General features: G+C 43.3%; 1 protein-coding gene and 1 long non-coding RNA gene across 7 annotated transcripts in view; one reads left to right on the top strand and one right to left on the bottom strand.

The window, feature by feature from the left end:
- Positions 1-24,155, bottom strand: part of MORC2 (MORC family CW-type zinc finger 2) — a 50,467-nt gene extending 26,312 nt beyond the window's left edge. For 3 of the 6 annotated variants that reach the window (XR_009488791.1, XM_059863100.1, XM_059863098.1), the window contains exons 1-9: positions 23,800-24,155; positions 17,570-17,623; positions 16,000-16,034; positions 14,984-15,052; positions 6,404-6,494; positions 4,772-4,880; positions 3,395-3,554; positions 3,202-3,313; positions 1,824-1,949 (exon numbers count right to left, since the gene is read on the bottom strand). Coding sequence is in view for 5 of the 6 variants with exons in the window: in XM_059863100.1 (XP_059719083.1) it covers positions 1,824-1,949; positions 3,202-3,313; positions 3,395-3,554; positions 4,772-4,880; positions 6,404-6,494; positions 14,984-15,052; positions 16,000-16,034; positions 17,570-17,623; positions 23,800-23,885 (842 nt within the window). In the remaining variant the exon portion in view is untranslated. Of the gene's footprint in view, positions 1-1,823; positions 1,950-3,201; positions 3,314-3,394; positions 3,555-4,771; positions 4,881-6,399; positions 6,495-14,983; positions 15,053-15,999; positions 16,035-17,569; positions 17,624-23,042; positions 23,399-23,799 lie in introns of those variants that run through there. The other 3 variants (XM_059863101.1, XM_059863099.1, XM_059863102.1) reach the window with 3 other exon arrangements.
- A 58-nt stretch (positions 24,156-24,213) lies between these two features.
- On the top strand, positions 24,214-24,839 carry LOC132336048 (uncharacterized). Its single transcript, XR_009488797.1, has 2 exons — positions 24,214-24,311; positions 24,525-24,839. It is a non-coding gene; the product is annotated as an uncharacterized LOC132336048 (long non-coding RNA).
- Positions 24,840-25,283: the final 444 nt, after the last annotated feature.

Consider the following 25,283-nt stretch of genomic DNA (forward strand, 5'->3'; position numbering starts at 1 on the left):
TCGGGGAGAAAAATGTAAAAAAACCACACACCTACGGCAGTAAAAGCAAAGTAACCACTTTCAGAATGGACTGATTTACTGGTTTTCCCTTTAGAAAGAGCCATCCAAGGCAGACTTGAGCTCTCCTGAGGAAAAAGACAGCTTCCTCAACATGCCCACAGCATGGCATCTACCCCAAGAGCAGTGCTGGCTCTCAGAACCCACAGTAAAGGCTTTGATGGCTTGTCCTGATGGCAAAGCAGCTTCTAGAGCCCAAAGCTGGCATTAGGAAGTCCAGCCAGAAGGGAGCAGTCTGGACACTCTCCATAGAGGCCCAGTAAAGTCACAATAATTGCCACAAGACTGAGAAGATTTACACTGTGCTCTGCAGGAAAGCCTTGCAGTCTTTACTGCTCTGTTGCAGGAATGGGGATTTTAAATGTAAACGTCTTTACAATGTTCAGGAATTTGTACTGGCCTATCACTATAAGCAGATCTACAGGAGTCTGCTCAGATGTGGCACAAGCAGATCTGTGAAATACACCTGCCACCAGCACACATTAGCTTGGGGCTCCTTAGAATAGACTACTGACCACTTGAAGAAGAAGACACTGAGGCAGATGAACATCTGGGGTGACCTGGGACACCTAATATTGTCATGACACTGGCAGCATCACCTACAATGATGGCATCCTGCCTATGAGTCTTGCAAGAAGCTTGTCTCTGATGAGATAAAAATCTGTGTCCTTCCCTGGTTTCTCTCCCTAGTACTTTTGATGGACTACAGCACAAGCAAAATCAGTACAAAGCCCTCACATGTAGATAAAACACAGTCAGAAATACAGAAATCCAGAGATTCTCTATCCAATAAATCAGGATATACAGTGGCAAGTTCCCTGCCTTCCGCAGGGAAACAACTGGCCTGGATAGCATGAGGAGCAGTGGGTGTGTAAGATTCTTTCATTTTGGTCAGGTTTCTGATACCATTTCACACAGTCTTATGTAAGGAGCTGAGAAAGCCTAAGGTAAAAACTAGCCAGGCTCTTCAGGCACTGTCAGTGGTGTGACACTGGCCTGTGGCTGCTAACAGTGCTTAGTAGGCTAAGAGTGAGCCCAAAATGCTATACTAAAAAATCCACAAATACTCTACAAAATTACGACTATTTGATTCAAATAAATTATGCCAGGGTATCTAGAATGCAGACTGCGTGCTCCCAGAGAGAGTCTGCCTCAAGCAGACTGAAATACAGGTTTCCCTGTATTTCAGTCTGCTTGTATTTCCTTTTCCCCTCCCATCCCAGTAACCTTTTCCAGTCTCCCTTCAGTCAACTGACAGTGCACCCCAGCTCACAGTCACATATTTTGTTTAAAGAAATCTAAAAGGAATATAGGGAAAGCTTTTTCTCAATCTCTATTCAAACCTGGATTAGTTACATATAAAAGCAACTCATATAAAAGTTTCAAAGCACTTGGTCTAGTTTCTTTTTGGAAATAATCCTAACACCCACCGGATATATTTCCTTCTTCTGCTCAACAACAACAACATAGTTACTCAACAGTTTTGTATGAATATGGTATTTCATACAACCAGGATCTTAATTTCTTTGTTTGCTATGAAAGGTAGCCAAATTGCACCAATGACTCATGCAATTTTCAAAGGCATTCGATTTTCCACTATGTATCTCTCTTCCCATGATGTCAACAGCACATGCCATTCTCTTATGGCTTGATTCTGTGGCGTTAGGAATGGAATTTTGCAAGATACACCTGGAGAGAAAACACTACACCTTTTCTCTAACTCCAAATAGCCCCACACACCCGCAGATCTTGGATCCAACATTTACCTTGGCTTGTAGAGGCAGCATGAGAGTCGTTTGGTTTGTACTTTGTGTCCATTGATGAAGATCCTCATCCTGGGATCAATATAAAGTACAGCAGCATAGGCACGGAAGGAGCGGCGCTCCGGCTTGCTGCAAGAGAGCCATCTACTTGAGAATATGCCCAAGAGATACCCTTAGCAAAACACACAGGTGAAAACGAAGGTCTTTCTGTTTTAATTACCATGAAGCTATATTAAGTAAAGCTTTTCTTTAATTTTTTTTTTAACCTATGTTTTCTCCAAACTCTTTGTTGAGCTGTACATCATAACTACTGCTAAAAGACACTGATACTCATGATATTGTAACCTGAAGAGGGAGTTTGCATACATTTGGAAAATAATGGCCAAAGCTATAAACTGGCCTATTTAACACTAAAGGTGTGCCCACCTACCAGAGCGTTTCCACCCTTCAGTGAGTCACTGGTACACTGCCTCAGAACCTGCACTACTCACTGACACACATGGTACCACAATATCAGAAAGAAGAAACAGTGATCAGTGGCAATCACGCCTGCCTTACAAACAGGCATTAAAGATACTGAGATCCTTTGGAGGGCCCCAAGGAATTTGCTCAGTAACATCACTCTAATACATAGACAATATAGAGATGCTTTACAGGGTCTGAAATTTCCTAAGGAAAATTCAAGCACTGCAGAGAAGAAGAATGTAATCTCATCAAAAAGGTAAAGCTTGCCAGGTGTGCCCATGGAGCTCTGGGACTTAACCAAGCACTTGGCTCATTTCAGCTCAGTTTTTTGTTTTCAAGCCTTCCGGTGATCAACTCAGCAAACACTCAGCTCACTCTAAACAGGGGCCTGTGCTCTTCCAGCTGCCCACTGAGCACATCCTTCTTGCCCTCTGCAGGAAGAAGTCCTCCCTTGCTCCCTGACAGATGTGATGATACACCCCACCTGTCTTCCATACTATCCACCCCTAGAGGCTGACCTGCGCAACACCTCATGTTTTGCCACAAAACTGAACAGCAATTTGGGAGCAGCACTGACTCACAACCAGCTCTCATTCTGATGAAAACATCTTTGATAGGTGTACAAAATTAAACATAAAGCTTAGGGCTCCTTTTTTTTTATGGTGCCTAAAGGACACCGAGTCTTCTGCTTTGGCTAAGCTGAGATCAGCCATTGCAGGCATTCACCCCAAACACAGCCACAACACCCATGGGTTGACACACACATGTACCCCAAATAGCTTAAGAACAAACTACAGATCTTCTAAATTCTCTAATTCACTACAAAAAGAGAATCTTAAAAAAGCCCCATGCACACAGTATATAGCCAAACCCTACACCCAATTTGATCAGGGCCTGCTACACCAGTCACACTTACGTCCCCTCTGGGGGTGTTTCTGCCATCTGAATATCTTGGGGGTCAGAAGTCACATCCAGCTCTGGCTCTCCATTATCCATTAGTTTGAGGTTAAAGATGATCACCAGAGTGCCTGAGAAAGTAACAAGTCAACCAGGTGAATCGCAACCAAACCCCAAACACCTCACTTGTGACCTGCACCATCCACATGTACCTTTCTCACCACGTATCTTATTGAACTGGTCCATCACTTCCCATTCTGATTTGAAAGGGGAATATTTGTAAATGAGCTCCGTCTCGATAGCAAATTTCTCCATGTTGTCCGTCACGGGTTCACGGCTCCATGCGTTCCAGGTGGGTAGGGGAACAATGACCTGCAAATCCCATTGTATTGAGAGTGAGAGTGACTCAGGCTCTCTCATTCCAGTCAGCCCCTCCTGCAGGTCATGGTCCAGTGACTTACCCCTAACTGACAGCCCCCTAAGTCACCATGAGAGCCCTTTCCAGCTCTTCAGTAGTTTGCATGTCTGTCAAATGCTCACAGACCCTCTTTGCAAGCCTGTGAGCTGCCTTCTTAAAATACCAGTATCAGAGTGAACCATTCCTAAGTCACATGTATGGTACTGGCTACTCACACACTCAATGGCTTTTTTCCCCTTGTCATGTAGTAACTTTAATAATACTAAAAAAACCACTCTGGCTTAATTCCTCTCTTGAATTCAGATATCTTTCACTCATATTTATCCTGATCTCAGTCTTTGATTTTTTTAAAGGATGCTAGCAAGGTGGTTTCTGCCATTTAGAGTAAAAATATAGATAGAATCATAAACTGCAGCTGCACATCAAGGACACAAATCCCATTCCAGAATTATGGTCAAGCCAAAAAAGTAGACAGAGCTGCTGTGGGAATTAGACTTACTTTACTCTTCCCAACCTGCTTCAGTCATGGGCTGGCTACCAGCATGCACTGTCCCTCCCCAGCTTCTCTGCACATGTCCCTTCAACCCTTCCCTCATACTAGAAGATGCTATCTGGGATACCAGCCCAGTGCAAATCTAAATTATCGACCTTGCCTGGAACAACAATGCCTGAGTTATCTATTAAAATATACAAGTTTTTCATAGGTAGAACTACACTGACTTTTTATTAAAAATCAAAAATATCTGTAAGAAGACACATCTGCAGTTAATGACCCATGGGTAGCAACTTCAAATACCTTTAATTCTCTACACAAAACCAAATCAGCGCAGTAAAATTAAATACATATCAAACTCAAATTTTGTGGGAAAAGGAAAATGCAAGATGTCTGGGCATGTCCTGAACTTAGCATAAGCACACCTTTAAGTGACTGAAATAAGCCCTCCAAACTTGCTCTACTCTCTAGAGAGACTTCTGAATTAGAATTAAAACCAAAAGGTAAAAAAAAATTGTTGACTTTGCAGAAGCCCTACAGCATAATGCCAAAAGAAAACCATACACTGATCCCACCACAGTCATAAACAGCCCTGACACAGACTCTTTGTGAGAGCTGGGCAAGTTCAGATGAGGCAGCATTCACTATATTACTTCATTACAAGAAGCACATGCAAACCTCATCGATGCCTTCTTCCTCATGGAATGTCCGCGATAAGAGGAGGCAAGTCATGGTGTTATCTTTCTTTGTGAACAGGATAAAATCCTTCCCAATCCGCATGGAACCCCTGTAGGCAGAGGTCAAACTGTGTGTTATACCTGATGCACCATACTGTTCAGAATGCAGGCGACATTACTGAGCTTTCTTCCATTATGTTCAGTTATGAGATGCCAAAACCAGGTTAGGCAGAAGAGCTGAAACAGCAACTATTATTTCTCTCTAAACATCTCATTCCTTTTAGAAGGCATATCAATCTGGGCATTTTCACAATGTTTCAAAACATTTAACACCAGTCACAATTAAAAGGTCCACAGCATTGCAGACTCATGCTACATAGAAGGTTTAAACAAAAAAATTTTTAAAAATTTAAAAGACAACTGAAGTGAGATGTGACAATAACCTTCAAATCTCTGAGCAGAAATGTCAGTGAGAAAGCAAGCACATTCCTCATTTCACTGTACCCATAATCAAGTGCAGCAATCTGGAGACAGAAAATTCATTTCCTAACCTAACTAAAGCCTTACTGACACTTCAGCTAAGGCAGCTTAGCAGCTTGTTGTAACAAAAAGGGATGGTCCCTTCTTTCTCCCCACTCTCCTAAGTTATCCTGTTAACAAGCTGATCCAAAACACCTTAACAGGTAACAATTAACATTGCATCGAAAGACGTATTGGTGTTATGTCAGCACATTTCTCTTCAGACTGCCTTAAGTCCATACCACAGCAATTCCACAACCTACCTTTACGCTGGGGCTTCAGGCAGCATTTCTCTGATGTAATAAAGTACACCTCTTGCTCAAGGTTAAGAAAGGACAGAGATCTGTCCTGGAAGCATACAGTCAGGATCTGGGATCTGTCCTGCACTGCAGCTGAACCGACAGTGTCTCAAGATGCCCTAATTTTTCCTCCCAGGTTACTGAGTGCCAGATTTCCCAATAGGATGCAAATAATCAAGCCACATGGGTGAACACAAAGCAGAACAGCCAGAGTAAGTCACAAAACCCTGTAACTTTTTCCAAAGACAGAGCAAACTTCTCCGTCTTTCCTAGCAAATCCACTCCAACTGGTAGGATTCCTTTCCCATATGTGCTCCTCTGCACTTAATACTACCCCTCCTCTCATTGCTTCCATCATCTGCCTTCTCCCTGCATTTGTTTGGTTTAAGAACAAAAAGAAATGGTTTAAGTCCATCTGCCTTGCACCAGATAACTTTCCTGTTGGGAGACTGAAGCACTATTTTGCTCAAATTTTACTATCTGACTGTAACAGGGAGATGACCATTTTGTTTCCAGCTCTTCCATTATTTTCCCCAAGCTCTTCCATTATTTCCACCAAGCTCCTACCTGTACCCTCTGCCTTATGCAAACATAGTCCCAAATCACTGTTGTCAGCAATACAGAGCCTTCTTGGCCACTGGAAAACTACAGCAGATGTTGAGAGAGCTCCAGTCTATCAAACCATGGGATCTTAGAGTTCATCTGCTTTTTTTTTTTTCCTGGGAAAAAAGCTATACACCTCTGAGTAAAAAGTACATCGATCACCTGGACTATGACCTCCCCAACCTCAGGAGGCTGGCTCTTGTTGTACCTACGATTTCAAGCCATTCCCGTACTGTCCGATTTGAGTGGACTCAGGTGATCGCTTGGCTGATTTACCAAACTGGATAACACTGGCAGCTTCATCTGCAACAAGAGACAGGAAACAGAAAAGGCTTATTTCAGTGTACAGACACACACAGACACATCTTTTAGATAAAGAAGGAAGGTAACTCCTTCACCACTGGAAATAGGGCCAGAACCCAAGCTGAAGCTGCATTCTGAAGCTGTACCACAGAGCCCTGTAAGATACATGCTACTTGAAGGCACTGATGTTACCAGAAGATCTGTAAAGGTGCCATGATGCTGACAGAAATTTTAGGTTTCAGTCTACTTCACTGTCCCATCTGAACTGCATGAAGACCTTCCTCTTTGTAAAAAAAAAAAAAAAAAAAAAAAAAAAACACCCCCACAAAAATTATCTACTTTGTCCATCACAGCTGTCAATTCTTATAAATTAAGACCCTAGGATTCAGCAGGTCTGTTGTATCCCATGTCCCACTGACACCACACACTTGAGAACACAAGTCAGGACTATTAAAAAGGTCAGGAACCCAGAATAAACACTGCTATTTCTTCACAGTGATGAACTGAACACTCTTGTTAATTAAAGCACTAGTAGGACACAAGCTAACTTTGGCAATAGATTGCTGGACCCCTGGCAGCAGGACAGCTGGGCAGAAAGTCAACACAAGCAGGTCCTACAGCAATTAGCAGAGGATTTCATTAGCATAGCAGAAAATGAAAGGATACAATGGCTTTACAGCTAAGAGGGTCTGTCATTTTTAGTTCTAGCCTTTTTATTGTTCAAGAGATAAGACTTTTAACATCATCCCTAGGACAGAATGATTCCTTTCCCTTCCCCCAAGAGATAGTAATCATTTCACCAGAGTTTACTGGGAGAAAAAAAGTTTAATTCCAGAGACAAGGAACAGAAAGGGCCTTACTGTGAGGGTTAAAAACAAATGCATACACAAGCTATAAGGGAGCACAAGACATCACTCACCCCACCAGGCAACTATGGGGACTCTGAGCCCATGGACAAGCTAGATTTCAGCATGCAGGAGACACACAGGCCTATCAGCATTGACCAGTTTTACAATAAAATATTCAGTACTAAAACCATTGTCTGACATGACATCACTGAGCTAGTGTCAGAACACCATTTTTAGTTGAAACTATATTCAGATTTAAAGACACAAATACTCAAGAATGTTGTCTTAGTTATCACGTGTTCTGGCCTCATCGTAGCACAAGGATTTCATATTATCAGAGCTTCATACCGTCTTGATGTTCCTCACAGGCAGCTCCTCTACACACTGACTGTTCCAGTTACTTGCAGTAGTAATCTGACTCCTCTTTCCTTACTCTTATATATATCACTAGTTCTTGTTGGTTACAGGTGTGGCCTGTCAAGATCAGGCCTGCCTCCAGTCTTCAGCAACTGGTCCAGCTGCAACTCACTGGGGGACAAGATCACTCTCTACAATCACCCTCCCACAAGAACAACTGTGCAAACACCTTGCTGCCTCAACTGCAGCTGTTCTCAATGGAACTCCACAGCTATTCCAGAAACAGCTTCGGACTGGATAAGGGAACCTCTGTCTTCCCTTCAGCCTACTGTAATATTTTCTAGCCAAAGAAAGAAAACACTGGAATGTCTTGTATTTGAGATCTGGGTAAGGATGTTGGTGATGATGATGATCATCATCATCCAATTATTATTACTCTAACTACTATTACTGTGTTATTTTAAATGCCTGGTAAGGAAAGTAGATACAGGATATTAAAAAGAGAAGGACTATCAGAACCTTTTTGGTCCACAAATGTTTTTCAGTAACTATTTTAAGAAATAGTTACTGAAAAATAGTTACTATTTTAGAAAGCCTAAAAAGGGTAAAGAGTAATTATCCAAAGCACTTCCCCTCTCAGGAAAGGTGACCAGATGGTTTATCACTCAATGCTGAATGTCTGAAACCACCCTATTATGACTCCTCTTTCAGGTCAGAGGGATGAAGGTGATGCTGAGCAGAGGGGAATGTGAGGTAATGACTCTCTCCAGGCTGTCCTTAGGAGAGATTTAATATTTATATCCTCCCAAGAATCAAGACACAACTTTTTTTTTTTTTTCCAGTTCTTTATAGGCTCTGGACAGTGTTTTCACTTAAGACTATTTTAGTCACACTATTTTTGTTTTGTTGTGCCTCAGAGTTACTGGATTTAAAAAAGCCAAACTCCCCAGCAAGAAAAATAGAGAAGGAAGATCTCTGCAAAACAAAGAAGAGAAAAAACAAGCTGAAAAAACTCACTCAAGATGGTCAAGATGGCAGGATTTAATTCATTACCTGGGGGAAATTAGCCTAAAGCCAAGTTGAACTTTCCTGAGGATAGGGGAACAAGGGAAAAGCTGTGAGGTCCTTGGTCACTGTAACAAACACAGGACACCAACCCCACATGGGGCAATGACTGGAAACAGACAGTGACTGACAAATCCCTTTGATACATGTTCCTGTAATTTGTTTTAAAAATCTGTTAACTTTAGAGGAAACATCAATATTTAGGTTAAAGACTTAATCTTAAACAAGGTTAAAGAGACATTTTCTCCTAAGAATTTTGTAGACTGCTCCCCTAAAAGTGGCCCCCAAGAGTCACTGTCCACACACACAAGTGTGTACACACTCTAAAGTAGGAGTTGGAGTTGCAGTTAAACATTGTTCCTCACCATTGTGAGCCTTGGATAAACACTATTTTTTAAATACAAATAAAGCAACTACTAAACTACTAAAGAGCAAATACTAAATACTAAAATACTAATAAAGCAACCAACATACTACTACTTAATTAACTGCTTCCATTAAAACAAAAGCTGTTTTGAGGTTCCAAACTTCAAAAATACAGTTGGAAAAAAAAAAAAAGACTTGATATATTTGCTTCAATCTCTCAAAAAGCAATGGAACAAGCCCTTTTAAGAAGTATTAGAAGCCAGACAAGGCAGGTAACTGGGCTAAGTCTGCAGAGATTTACAAAGGCAAGTCACACCTGACTGATTTGGTCACCTTCTACAAGGCAGCACTTTCTGTCCCTATAGAGAGAGCAGTGGGTGTTGTTTGGCTGGACTTCAACGAAGTGTTGGACACAGTTTAACACAGCCTGTTCCTGGAGAAACTTGGGAGACACAGACCAGGCAAGCGGTATACAAAACAAGCAGGGAACTGGCTCATGGGTCATACTCAGAAGTGATCATCAATGGTTTTCACTCCAGCTGACAGGCTGTCACAAGCAGAGACCCCAGGGACTGACGCTGGGCCCCACACTGCTCAACATCTCCATACAGGATCTGGACAGTGGGGTGCTTTTGAATTCTCACCAACTTCCTTGATGGGGGTAAACTGGAATGCTTTATAGACACCTGGGCTGGCTGAAATAGTGGGCAAGCAAGATTGTGTCTGAAGTTCAAGGGAACTGTAGTCCAGCACCTGGGATTAAATAACCCAAGAGCCCAGCACAAACTGGAACCTGCAGGTTGGGAAGAACAGCCTTGCTGGAAGGATCCTGGAGGACAACAAGCTGAGAATGATCCAGCAGTGTCCCACAACAGCAACTGAGGCAAACAGGATCCTCGACTGTATCAACAGGGACATTGCCAAAGAGATGGAAATGTGATTAGCCCACTCAACTTTGTGTTTGTCAGGCCCCACCTGCTGTACTGTGTCCAGTTCTGTCTCCCCAATTCAGGAAAGATGCAGACAGACTCAACAGGATGCAAAGGAGATGATCAGAGGGCTGCAGAAACTGCCTTCTGAGAAGAACTAGGTCTCCTTCCTTGAGAAGAGAGGGCCCAGGTATCACTTGACTATCTCATCATAGTATTACAGTACTTGAAGGGTAGCTACAAAGGCTACCCTTCCCTAGGAGCCACATGAAAAAGAGGCAATAGATAGAAGTTGCACTAGAAGAGGTTTCTTCTTAAAATAAGTAAGAAATTTTTTAGCGATCAATCAGTCACTTAATCAATCACTAGAACAACCTCCCCAGGTGTGTGATGGAGTCCCCCATCACTGGAGAGACAGGGTGCTAGATCATCTATTCCCTTTCCCATGAAAGACTGGAACAAATAATCTTTGAGGTACTTTCCAACCTGAGCACTTCAGTGATGAAAATGACAGGTAGAGACTTATTTTCTTCAATTGCTTAAGAATAAAACTACAGTCACTTCCTAAACTAGTTGTTATACTTCCTCCTACGAATCAACCTACAAGTTGATTCGTTGAATCATTCAACCTGTATTTTGATTCCTTAAATTCACGCAGCACATCCAGAGCCAGGCATTAGGTAAAATTTCAAGCCTGACTAGTGATTTCACAGATAGTATGAGAAATGTGATGTGCTGCATGAGATCTATTATTTGGTTTCCTATGGACTCCTATGTAGTTCCTTACAAAAGAGCCAAAGTTTTGGACCAGTACTATTATTCTGTGTTGGGGGCAGAGGGTATTTACTGGATAATAATATTTTTATTAATATTGGAAATCAGAAAAAGGTTCTTCACCAAAAGGGTGGTCAGGCACTGGAACAGACTTCTCAGGGCAGTAGTCATGGTCTCAAGCCTGACAGAGGCCCAGGAGCATTTGGACAACTCTCTCAGGCACAGGACATCCCAAAATCCCATCCTTCCAACTCAGAAGATTCTATAATTCTGATACCTCTCTGCAGGATATGATTGTTCCTTTGAAAAGAGCTGTCCTGTAACATCACTGAATCCTCGGACCTTATGATAACTCATGACTACAATGTGAGATGTTTCCAGCTTGAGACCACAAAACCCAGAGTGATCATTAAGAGAGCTAATGCAGTGAGTACTGAATGCAACTGCAGCAGGAATCACTTGACAAACACCCCTAATTTTTAGAAATGAGGAGTTTTTTATTTGGCTTCCTAATCAGAAACTATCAGACAGAGCACTCAAATCTGACCAACTGCCTCACTATACACTTCTGTTTTCAGAGCCTGCCAGAAAAATCTAGAATTGCCCAAGACAGAACAAGACCAAAGAGAACAGCAACAAGACAGAGTAACACAAACTGTTACTGGAACAGTTAACTTGAGCCCTTCAGCTCTTCCCTCCATTTAGAAATGCCCAGACGCAACTGGGTTTATTCACTCATCATCCCCAGATGGTGCCCCATCCAGCCTTCCAAGCCATCCTTTCAGGTGACTTGGGAAGATCCCACACTAGAACGGGCTACAACAGCACTACAGCAAGTCATGGAGGTATTCTTTTTAACATGTCAGCTTTATGTACAATAAAAACAATTTTTAATTGAAGCTATCATGCACAAAAATAAAACACTCCCAAGATACAAGATTTCTGTTGAAGCAAAGTCTGTATTGAGGGAGAAAAGTCCAATAAAAAGTTTTCTGCTGACATCTCTTAAAGTCAGATAGGAGATCTTCAGGATACCTTTAAAACTGATAGACCCTGCATCCCTACAGCCAGGGATGAAACCAGAGTGCCCCATGCAGGAGTATGAATGAAGACTCTCCTCAGCTGCTTCTGTCCCTGCTGATAGGCAAATGGTGCAGCACACAGAGCTTCCAAGTGGCTGCCCTTGGTCAAGCATCAAGACAGTCAAAGGACCTGAATGAAATGGTATTTGCTATATTCAATGCACAGCGCTGTGAAACACCCCTGCAATGCACAGTATCTGCCAATCTTCTCTACTGAGCATTTCAGGCTATCAGGATAAAATTCTTCAACATTTAGCTGAAAGATTAGTCAAAAGAAGCCACTTAATAGCTGTCCTAGGCAACCCAAATATTATTTTATTTCATATCCATCTGTGCTCAAAATTGAAAGTCTCTTTAAGACCCAGCGGTGCAGCCAGAATCAGAACCACAGGATTGGGGATGGGGGCAGGCGAGTGTCAAGCTTTTTGAAGTCAAGACATTCAGGCAGATCGTTGTCTCTCCCCTCATAGCTTTTGCTCAAGGCAGAGGCTCTGCTTTGGGTTTTTTTTTCCTCTGTTTCTCTCTGACCTCCAGAGGGGGTTGTTTCAGGTAGGTTTTCTGTGCTCACAACAGTAGCAACTGTTGCTACAAAATGGGACCTGCATGTCATAATCAAAAACTGTTTCAGAGTGAATTTTGCAATATCTGCCTGCAGCTGTAGAAAGGTGCTAGGAGAAGTGAAGAGGCCCCAGTCCCTGCAGCTGCTGCAGCTGCCAGCAGCAGCCAGCTGACACGAGAAGACAGAGTCTGAGCCACCTTAGCTGGCTGCCCTGCTATCCTCTGCCAAGATGAAGGTGAAGCCCTTCACAGGTTCTAGTCCTTGACCAAGTACCAGTCACCAGAGCGTGTCAGTCGCATACACCGATGGAGTGTTGCCACCAGAGAGATAAGAGGGAGGACTGCCTCCCTTTGTCTTCCCCACATGGTTGCCCATGGCAAGTGTCATCCTGGGGAAAGGTGTCACTGCCATTTTGAGTTTCTCTTTGTTCCCAGGGAGTCCATGACATTTAGCAATTTTGTATCTAGTGATCATTTATTGTTAGTTTGTGCCTGTTGCTGTTTTGCTTGTTAGTAAACTGTTATTTTTTTCACTTATTTTGACATATTTATTTCCTGTGGAAAGGGATTGGTTAAAACTAAGGGGATACAACTCATTTCAGAGCATCCTCCTTAAATTGTCTTAAATCAAGACAATAGCCAATACTTAAATCCCATTTTGTCACAAAACCAGCACTACAGAAGCAATAACTGTATAAAACCTGCCACAAAATTTTGTGGCATTAGAACAGATATCTGGCACCTTCCAGAGAAACATGCAGTTTTCAACACAGGCAGAGAAGGTTGTATTTTCCTCTCCCTGATCCTAAGGACTATCAGAGGGCCACACTTCAACCTCAGAGCTTTTATTTTGTGGATGGGGCTTTACTGTTTCCTTCAGCTAGACTGATGGCAGAAAAGTATTCTTGGGAGACCCGTTTAGCATCCTTAATTGTATTCCAAAGAATATACAGAAGGTATCTAGAGTTCAAACCAAATTCCTTTATGGAAGTCACAAATCTGTGTATCAAAGCCCAAACTAAATTGAATGAAATGCTTCATATCTATATGAGTTTGGGCTGGGATAGAGTTCAATCTCTCCATGCTAACTTGCACGGGACTGTATTTTAGAGAAGTGTTGCTAATAAACGGTTTTCATTAGTGCTGAACACAGCTTACACAGCATCAAGGTCCTTTCTGCTTCTCAAATTACACCACCAGCAAGCAGTCTGGGTTGCACAAGGACTTGGGAGGCGACAAGTCTGGGATGGCTGATCCCAGCTGACCCAAGGAATTCCAGACAGTATCATAAAATCCCAGAATGGTTTGGACTAGAACAGGCCTTGAAGACCATCTGGTTCCACTCCCTGCCATGGGCAAGGACACCTGCCACTAGACCAGGCTGCTCCAAGCTTCATGCATCTTGGTGTAGAGCTCACCAGATAAAGCTGGGGAAGCAGGAGGAAGAGGGGCACATGAGGCCTTGCAGCATTCGCCTTCCCAGGTCACTGTTTTACATGATGCTCTCCTGGGCATGGCTGAACAATTGCCTGCCCACAGGAAGTGGGGAATGAATTTCTTGGTTTGCTGTGCTTGTGTGCACAGCTTTTGTTTTCCCTACTGCACTGTTTTTATTTCAACCCATTAAGTGTTCACATTTTACCCTTCTGATTCTCTCCACCATCCCAGTGGAGATGCAGTAAGCAGCTGTGTAGGACTGAGTTGCCAGCTAGGATTGAACTATGAAAATATCACAAGAGGAACTTAAAAGTACTGAAGAATCAGTGCAAAAATGTTAGTTGTTGCTTATTTACCCATTTCCTTTGTCTTCTCCAAATTCACCTCCCAGTTTCACCCAGTTTTTCTGCCCTGTATGGAACTCCCCACAGGATGACTTACCAGTCCTCAGGACTCAAAGGTGGGCTGACAGTGCTGTACATTGGTGCTAAAGTAAAGCAGAAAAGCTTTTAGCTTTCTCCTGCTAGATACAACACCAATTTACAGCAATTCTTACAAGGCAGAAATACATTTGCTATATTCCCATATTACTAAGGTTTTATATTGTCCAGTATTGATCTCAAACACAATGTCCATGATGAAACAATGGCAAACTGTTTTCAAAGCAGAACCTTAATTTCTGCCATGGCACACCTTCTGGTTAGGGCTGAGATACACTGATCATCTGGCAGCCAGATGGGGAAAAGGCTTATGCCATCAAACCTTGTGGTTGTATCCCTTCTTGCTCCACTATTCTCCCTTCAGCCCCAAGGCCAACTTCAGTGTACTGGGAAACTTCAAGCCAGGCTGACCCAACTCTATAATGCAGCAAAACAATTTTCTTTTGACTAGATTAGTTTTCTGCAATGGAAGAGGTAAATGGTTTGATATGTAATATGGTGTGAAAGAGCAGGTGGAGAGGCAGAAACAGGCATGGAACATGTCCTTTTCAATGGAACTAAGCTGTTAACTCAACTTAAACCATAACATGAAACTTCAGCTTGCAAACGCAGGTATAACCTTCTGTCACTTACTAGAATCCATTCCTGTTCCGTCATCCAAAAAACACAGCATGAATCCACCTTGTAGGTCCTCTCGTCTCTCTGCAAGAGAAGAGTTATTCACTGCTCCCATAAGCAGAAGTTTGAAGTTCCATAAAATGGGATCAGTGTTAACAACAAAAGTAACACAACAAATAGGACTTTTAAACCTGCAATATGGCTAAGCTGTAAGAAAGAGCACCAGATTTTTGTTACAGAATTACTAAGAACTTCTTCACTAAAAAACTGTATTGTGTCAGTGGAGTTTTCTAGAATTCACTACAAAGAGCAACTCACTTCACCTGACCCCAGGTGAAGGCTGACTTAATTGCTTCCCCAAATATTTGTAAAGATACTCCTTTTTGAAAGACAACCGGCACTATGGCACATAAGAAATGGTAGAACAATAGAATAATTCAGGTTGGAAAACACTCTTAAGATCATCAAGTCCAACCACAAATGTAACACAGCTGAGTTCACTCAACTATGTCCCTAAACACCAGATCTACACATTTTTTTAAATATGGGTAGATAGCGACTTTCCCACTGCCCTGGGCAGTGTCTGACTACACTTTCAGTGAAGAAATTTTCCCTAATATCCAATCTAAACCTCTCCTGGCACAACTTGTGGCTGTTTTCTCTTATTCCTGTCTCTTGTTACCTGGGAGAAGAGCCCAACCTCTACCTGGCTGCACTCTCCTGTCAGGGAGTTGTAGGAGCAAGAAGACCCCCCACAAACCTCCTTTTGTCCAGGCTGAGCTCCCCAGCTTCCTTAGCCACTTCTCATCAGACTTGTGCTTCAGCCCCTTCTTCAGCTCCCTTATCCTTCTCTGGACATGCTCCAGCCCCTCAATATCTTTCTTGTCTTGAGGGGCCCAGTACTGACCCCAGGATTGGGCATAAGCACTCTCGCTCTTATTCAATCAAGGACAACATACATTTGCAGCCTAAATCCAAGTTAACTATTGGCGTAATTGCTGACATGCAAGAAAGAAGCATGAGTGACTTACCAGTATAAATGTCTATTCTCGTGGCATCTGCATCTCTACAAAGAAATAAAACCACAATTGATATCCAAACGTTAAACAGAAATGAAGCTAAAAATCCAGGCACACACAGTCATTTCCAAAATAACTGGCAGTATAGATCCAGGTCCACAGAGGCCCCACAGTCATCAGTGACAGAAAACATTGTCTTGCACTTTGTCTATTTGAACCTAAACTCCAGCATAAGATATTGCTAGACACAAACAGTTCTGGTGACAGGAAGTACCACCAGCATTCTAACAAAAGTCATTCTGGGGCTGGGAATCAAATGAGTACACACTTCTGAGCTCCCTCCTGTACAAAACAAACAACACCTATAGTTTTTTTATTGAGCTGCCAACAAAAGGTTTAGTAACTCAACATAAAGCTTCATTCCAATACATTCAAGATTGTTGCAGGAAACTGTCATTACAAGATCACTGAAGTAAGGCCCTTCACACACTGCATCCTCCTCTGTATTTGAAAGTACAGCATGTACCGCACTACTGCCCTCTTCCCAAACCAACCTTGGTTTGCTGACTAGAGGCGTGGAACTATAGAGCTGTAACAAAACCCCACTTGACAAATGCCACAGACACTTTGTTTCAATTTTGTACATCCAGCCCAGGTAGGTACTTCTTCCCAGAAGACAACCTCTCTACAGCCAGAGGGGAATCAAGAGGTGAAAGGAAAACCACCCCCAAAGACCCTACTTTTTCTTACCTTGTTGCAACCATGAACACAGCACCAGCTCGCATGCATGCACACACACACACAGCTGATTCCCTAAACAGAAGCTTTCCAACTCAAAAATGCCTGTTTCAGCTCCTTACATCACAAAATGCACGCTGTGACAAATCACATTTGAGAGAAAATAATCCCAAAAATATTTCCACAGTGCTTCATGACAGTACTTCCTCTAGCTCAAGACAAAAGCATGCAAGGCTTGGGAGGCCTCTATAGCAGGGATTCCCTCCACACAGATGTGAGACAGGTGGGCCAACACCTGCAATTTCCAAAGACCCTATTTCCTGAAGTGTCAAAATTCCTTTAGCAGTTCTTGCTCTATTTTTCAGCATCCCACTTCTGATTTGATTTTCATTGTCATGTTTGATACTATGACTTTTTAGATATCAGAAGAGTCACAGCTCCTGTAATATTTATTTTAGCAATTTCTTTACACAAAAAGGCAGACTAGTTTTTTCTTTAAATCTCTCTTGTGTCTGCTGTGAATTTCCTTTCAATATGAGTTGCTCCAGGATTCATTCAAACCAGTCTTTCCAGGAATAATTATTTTCTTTTAGGGGGCTGATGTGGCAATGTAAGAGGAATAAGTGAAATATTCATACTAAATTAAATTTTATTTTAATAAAATTTAATTTTATTTTCTTGTAAAATCTACTAGTTTTTTTTTTTTGCGTGCATAGCTTTTTTTCTACTACTATTTTCTTGTAAAATCTACTAGAAGTGAAAATTGCTTAAGATCAACTAATACATAGGTGAATTAAATCTTAACCAAAGTTACCTTGGGAATTAGGCAGTCTCAGGTACATACCTGGCGTTATCTACAAGTTCAGCAAGGGCACCAAACAAGAACTCATGTGTAGTTCTGCAATCAAACAGAAATCAGCAGAGTTACACCAACACTTAAAAAAATAAGAGACCTTTAAATAAATTAGAATCTTAACTACATTTTAAATCAAATCCAGTCAAATGGGTACAACACTATGGTCTGGCTGACAGCAGACTAGGAACAAATGATTTACCGTCTGCCAGAGGCAGCCATGCAGCAGCCAGTCTGCCCCAAATTGCAGCTCACTGTGGTCTAAAACATATCGCAGCTACACAGACATGATAGAGAACATGATGATCCAATGAACCAGCCTATGACCCAGTCAACAGTTCATGCAAGTCCTTATACAGCACAGTGACAGGTCTTTTCACAGAAACTAAATACTGCCTATAAGTAAATATGGGCAGATAAGGATTATCATAGAATCACACAAAAATTTGAGTTGGAAGGGACCTTAAAGCTAATTTCATTCCAGTCCTCCTGCAATAGGTAGGGACACCTTGCTCCAAGCCCTGTCCAACTTGGCCTTGAACACTTCTGGGGATGTGGTAGCCACAGCCGCTCTGGACAACAAGACATGAACAACGTTATGAACAAGGTGAGTGTCCCCCGTGCATGCAGTCCCATTGCAGAAGTTATTTTTGACAGAAAAATGCTTCCAGATCCTGGCTAACATCCAGCAGATGCAACTGCTACTAATCCAGAGAAAGTCTTCTGACACCATTGTACCAAGCCACCTTCCCAAAGTAACACTAAAATAATGAACCCAGCTACCATTTCAGCACAATCTCAAGAGATACGTTTAGTTTCCAGACTCTGAACTGCCACCTCTTTTAAGCAGCTCCCATTTGGAAGCCATTAGTTATATGCCTCAACATTGAAACAGATAGTGAGAAAAACTTAAGCAGCTAATAAAAATCATTATAATACATTGTCTGTTGACATAAATGCCATATCTCCACTTCATGCCCAAACTGGCAACCTAACTTCAAAATCTAACAATTTTTTCAAACATAGAGGTTAACGGCAAAGATTTGGAGAAACAGTTGATGAAATTTGTTACTCCTATATGTTGTTCAATGAAGAGACTAAGACTTCAGAAACCAGTTTTATCAACACGTTTCAGTTTGCACAAAACCCTCACATACAGCTAACAGGTGACCAAAAAGAAGATATTTCTTCATATTTTCAGCCTTCCTAGAACAGACACATAGGTACTTCCCACACATAAAATATATAGCTGTCCATACTGTTAATGACCACAAAACAGGCTTTCATAGCCATCTTCAGGGTGATCACACTGAACCCATCAAAAGAGCTCCAGTCAGAGGAAAACACATCAGGCTTTAAAGTTACCACTAAAACCATGGGAACAGAGATTTCCATACCTCCACTCTCCTGCAGAGACAAGACTGATGGGAACAGTGTTTGAAAGACTATCTACCCAATCAGAAAGCTTCCACAGAAACACAATCTTGGAATTCCTTCCTTTGAACAGGATTTCCTGCTGTCCTGGTTTCAGCAGGGATAGAGTTAATTTTCTTCTCAGTAGGTGTTAAGAGTTGTGTTTTGGATTTAGTGGGAGTATAATATTGATAACACACCAATGTCTGGTGCCAAGCCAGGCATACCCTAAGTCAAGGACTTTTCACTGTCCTGCACTAGTCAGCTACACAAGAAGCTGGAGGGGAGCATGGTCAAAACAGCTGACCCAAACAGGCCAGAGGAATATTCCATACCACAGAATGTTCTCAGTCTACAAACCGGGGGAGCTGGCCAAGAGGGGCCAATCACTCTTGGGGGACAAGTGGGGCATGTGTCAATGGGTGCTGAGCAATTGTACTGAGCATCACTTGACTTTTGGGGTTTATTTCTCTCTTTCTTTTTCCTATTATTATCATATGTTTCTTCACTCTAATATTTGAAATGTTCTTATCTCAGCCCATGGATTTTAGCCTTACACCATTCACCTCCCCATTCCACTCAGGAGGTGAGTGAGCAGATATGTAAGATGATTACACATTTCAAGTGCTCTCTTGAGTTTACAAGTGTCTATTCAGCTCCGCAGATCAACATCACCAAAGTCTCTTTAGGAAGTAACCCATAAGCAAATGCATGCTTTAGCACTAGTAACGATACTTTATGAGCACTTTTTACTGCACAATTTAAGAATACTTCAAAGAAAAGATGCAAATAAGATAAAAATAAGGACTTCCAAAGAAAGATGCTGGAACGAAACAATTGATAGCACAGTTATAGATGACAAGAAAGACAAAACAAAACATCTCCACATAGCCCGACTCTACTGATCTTGACCATCTCCCAAAACTACAACCTCTTGTGCTGACACAAGCAAAGGGAAACCTTGCTACAACCAATGAAATTCACTCCAGCTATTTATCACTAACAGAAATGAATATATACTATAAAAGTCTTCTATTCAGTTTATGAATTTGAACACACTTGTCAATATCTAACTTAAGTCAGATTAAGTGCTTTGGCTTGATTTAATCACCTAATCTTAAACAAACCCATTGGTCTTGCCTTACAGTCAAAAGTGCCTGAAATATTTCATACCCATCATAATCAATCAGTGACCATTTCTCACATCTCAAAAAAGTTTGGGATTATTTTACTTGCAGCACAACTTTAAAAAAACAAGACAAACTGTTGGCAAAATTAAGCCTATCAGAGCTTGCTAGTAACCTGCAAACAAGCTGAGCTTAATTTAGACAGGCATCATTAGAGGCCACAACAACCTGCATCAGAGTACCCAAAATACAACTATTACTGCCATACAATGGGTAAAACAACAAATAGAAGGAAGGAAAGTAGTATCAAAATCCATACTGTCAACAACAGCTCGTCTGGGTAGACAAAGACTGGCCTGGATCATCCCACAATGCGCACTTCCATTTGAGCCAGCTCCACGCAGAACTGGAGGCTTAAAAGGGGAGTCCAACACTAGTAATTTATCGAAACATAGGTGACAAAAGGCCAAGTCAGATGGCTCTAAAACATGTCTAACTTCAAACACCTCTACAAAGAATCATTTGGAGTAACGTTCCAAGGGAAGAAAAACTTGTTTTGTGAGAAGTTCCTACAGGAACCTCCTGCTTGAACCTAGGTGGACTCTAGACCCTGCAGTAATGAGAGACTTTAGGACTTCACTTTTCTTCTGAAGGAGGGCACATCTGGGAAAATGTTTTATTTTGGCACATGCATCAGGAAAAGCATCCATTCTCTAAATAATGCACTCTGTTTCAGGCCAAAATAGACAAAAAGCATAAGATGAAGAGGGAATTTTGGCGGGGGGTGGGGAGGGGTAGGGAAATAATTGTTGTTCTGCTATTACTAGTTTTCCTCAAGTCCATCATTTAGTCATCTTGAAGTCTATTTGAGTGACCTTCTTCCACTCCAACTGTATTCACCAGGACAATTCCAGTTACACAACACACAAGTTGCAAGCTAAAGGTCATCTACTGCCAGAAGACAATTACAGGTCCTCAACTTTTAATAAAATCATTCCATTTTTTTATTAAAAAAATATTCAAAACATGCAAATACAAATTGGCTGGTGTCTGTTATATTTTTGGCACCATCTCAATGAATCAACTTTGGAAGTATCTTAATTTAACAGCATTTAATTGTTAAGGAAAATACCAAGGCAAAGGCAAGCAGGTGACGCTGGAAAGTCATAAAACAATGCACATGTAATTTTCATATGCTTATGCACACTGATTTTCATTCTAGAATTTAAAAGAACTTTAACATAGAAACATAAGAGTTGAAAAACACCTTTAAAGGTCATGTAGTCCAACTTCCAGCCATGAGCAGGAATATCTTCCACTAGGCCAGGTTGCTCCAAGCCTCATCCAACCTGGCCTTGGACATTTTGAGGGATGGGGCAGCCACAGCTTCTCTGGGCACCCTGTTCCAGGGCCTCCCCACCTACACAGGAAAGAACGTCTTCCTTCTATCCAGTGTGAATCTACACTCTTAGGTTAAAGCCATTGCCCTCTGTCTCATCGCTACAAAACTTAATAAAAAGTCTGTCTCCACTCAACTAGTCATCAAGTAAAGCAGTTGGAAAAGCACAGCAATATTTTTACTTTTAAAAAGTATGGCAAATGAATCTATTCACGTAGATGCTGGAGGCTCAACTCCATGCACCATCATGTAAGCAATAAACTATTATTGGAAAGATCTGCTGCAGGTCCTCAAGCTCAGGGACCTGATCAACTGTCTCCTGTAGAGCACTTCAGACTGAGTGCTCTGAGTCAGACATATGGAAACTTTCCTGAAAGAAGGTCTTAAAAAGGAACGAGGAAAAAAAAAATTTATAAAAAGGCACGGTTTTCTTCTGCACCCTAGCAGCCAGATGGTTGCTCTTTCATTGCAATTTAAAGAATTTCCACCTCCTTGATTATGAGAACACACTTAGCACTGAACTAGAATTTATCTAAGATGGGATGGTCTTCCTCAGCAAGAGAGCAGTCCAGAGGAGACCAGTCTCCTCTATCAAAATCTCTATACTGGCCTTGGTTTGATTTGGGGATTAGCTTGTTTTCTTTTTTGCTCTTTTTTTTTTTTTTCCTGGAAGAGCAGGAGAAGTTGTTTGTTATGAGTCAGTTTGCTGCTTTCTTTGTTTTCACAATGACTTCCATTACTCCCATTGCCATTCTTAGGGAAGCATTTCACTTACGCACTGATTCACTGATTCCCATAACCTCAAAAGGCTCTTTGCTCACGATGGACAAGGAGCTTTGGCTTGGGCTTATCCAAGCATTGGCTTACAGCTCTTTCCAAGAATTTGGTAGTGCATGTATCACTGCAGACATGCAGCACACCACAAGCAGAGAGCAGTGTAACCACAACGGCAACATGAAGTAGCTTCTATATACTTGAGAGCTGCAGCAACAACTCAGTCTTTAGCAGAGGCTTTATCTTCTTATGAAGATGGGCAGAGTTCTGGAGCTTTGCAGGCAAACACAAGCTGCTGAAAGAGCACTGCCATCATCTGCACAGTCTTCTTATCCATAAAGAAAGATTGTCTTCGGGAGCTGAATATGAGAATTTCACAAATCAACAACAGCAGCACAACATGACTCAGTATTGTCCATCTTCAGACACCAGATTGTTCACTCCATATGCAACTGCCACCATCCAAGCTAAAGAGCAGACCCAAATGTGACATGGAGCCATTACTAGGTTTATTTCCCTATTCAAAGCCCATTACTTTCCTGATTCTAAAAATAAATGGATTCTAATGGTCTTCGCACATGTGAGATTGGTCTTAACTGTTCTTGCATTGCTCTTGTAGGTATATCGCATTACCAACAGAACCAGACAAAAACCCTTTGAAACCAAGCTGCCCATATTTCTGTGCCTTCCTCAGACTGCTGTAGACCACTGTGATCCTTCACATGTTGAAAAGGGCAACAAAAATACAAACCTGCACTTTATTTATTCTTCAATTGATGGATAACAGTAAGTCAACTCTTCCACAGAACATCAGCAGACAATCTTACGCTGCTGACCGACTGATCAAAATGAAGCAATGCCAAATGGTTCCAGAGAGTTCTTCCAGTTCGGGCAGAACAAGTTCTTCCATCTCTTCTATACATGCCATTACAAGGCTCAGGAGCAGCAGGCAGGTGTTGATGGGTGCCTGACCACGCTTAAGTGCTGCTCCCTGATGGTGCTCCTCATTTTCTAGACATGCGCCCACAAGAAATTCATCTTAAAGAATGTCTTTGCCTTTTCTCAAGAGGTGTTATTTTGGGGAATTCACTGGAGACATGCAAAAATCTGACCGGAATAAAAGTATCATAATCCTGTTAAAAATAAACCTGCAAAACACTCAGTCATACACAAAGCCAGATGCTGCAGAGGGATGGTGGCCAGCACGACAGCGCACACACACTGTTCTGCAGAGGTCCGAGCCGACCGTGTGGGTTTGGGTGCCCAAGGGGACTACCCGTTCCTCCCGGGGCCTCTTGTCCCCACGCACAGGCTCTCCGTGACCCGCGGACCTGTCCGCGGTACAAAAGCCGGTCCCCCGAAGGACCACGAAGCGCTCGGGCCGGATATAGGGAGCTGCTCAGCCCCACCGGCCCGCGGGGCTTCGTCCAGGCCAGGCCCATCGCACTGAGCCGGGGTCCCGAGCAGGTCAGATGCCGCGGGCCCGCCCCACCCCAGCCGGTACTCACGAGTTGGTGTGCAGGTATTCGAAGGTAAGCTGGGCCCTGTTCAGGCTGCTGTAATTACCCAGGGACATGGTGGCAGTGGCCGCCATCGGGCCTGGGCCTGGGCCTGCGCCCACGCCGCATGCACCGGCGGCCGCGAGCGCCTCGAGCCCGCCCCGCCCCCTGCCGGTTGGCGCTGCACTGCACTGCGTTATGCCGCCCCCCGCCGGTGCGGTGCGGTGCGGTGCGGTGCGGTGCGGTGCGGTGCGGTGCGGTGCGGTGCGGTGCGGTGCGGTGCGGTGCGGTGCGGTGCGGTGCGGTGCGGTGCGGGCCTGCTTTGTCTCCGCCGCTCGGGGATCGCACCCGGCACCGCAACTGCCCCCGCGAGGGGGGGGGGGGGGGGGGGGGGGGCGGAGCCACGCGGCTGTCCCCCCATTGGTCAAGAAGAGGCACATGATGCAAGTGCCTCGGCGCGGCCGATGCGTGCTCTGCGCCGCCGCGTGATGGACGCGCGCGGCCGGGTGGGAGCGGCGCAGGTGGGTGAGTGCGGCGCGCGGGGCTGCTCCGGGACCCTTCGCGGGATCCTCTTTTTCCCTCAGGCTTTGTCCCACCAGCAACCGAGCGCCTCAGCGCCGCGGGAGCGGCCGCCGCGGCCTCCTAGGGCGGGGAACCGGCTGTGGTGGGGTCGGGCTGCAGGATGAGGTGGCCTGGGAGCGGGAGCTCCCTCCGACCTTTGCCGACCTCGCCAGAGCCGGGGGGCCCGATCGCTGCGGTGCCGGCGGTGTGAGCGGAGGGTACTAGCTGGCGGTGACTGCTGGGTGTCAGGTTGGAGCGTGTGAGGCCCGCCGGTCTCGAACGGCGGGAGTGGCTCCGGGACCCATCTGGATGAAAGGATCCCGCCGCTGATCTCTTAGAAGGTTCCGCGCGGATTTCGGCGGGTGCTGGTCCTGCTGCGCTGGTGAAGGCTCTGCGAGGTCACCGAGGAGAAGCTCCTGAAAGTGCCCGTACTTAACAAAAAACATTAATGTAAAGGGTATATAAAATCATAAATATTCTTGCTTCAATTCTGTGCTTTTCGTTCATCTTGAAATGTGAAAGGATTCAGCTCAGGGGCTGTCCTACCTCTGTCCTGCACCCATCATTCTCCCTCCCTTCCACCCCTGCGAAATGCAGCCTGAATACGGGAGCCCTGAAGACTAGGAATACTTGTCTGAGCATTTGACTTGTCCAATGGAAAAACAACTCCAATCATTCTTCTGAAATGGGCGCTGAAACAGCATGGCTGTGTCTTGGATACTAGGAATCTGAACTTAATATCCAAAATCTGAAGGAATTCAGTCTGTGCAGAAATTATTGTGGTATATTTCTTCTTGAAGAATGTCCAGCAAGAATGAAACACGTAAGATTGCAGATTTAAAAAGGATAAACATTATCTGATACTTTATTTATAGGGCACCAAAGGGAAAAGGTAAAGGTTTTGTTAAAAAAAAGAGAAGCACTTTAATTTT

The sequence above is a fragment of the Haemorhous mexicanus genome, chromosome 19, assembly GCF_027477595.1.
Source record: "Haemorhous mexicanus isolate bHaeMex1 chromosome 19, bHaeMex1.pri, whole genome shotgun sequence".
NCBI classification, from domain to species: Eukaryota; Metazoa; Chordata; class Aves; order Passeriformes; family Fringillidae; genus Haemorhous; species Haemorhous mexicanus.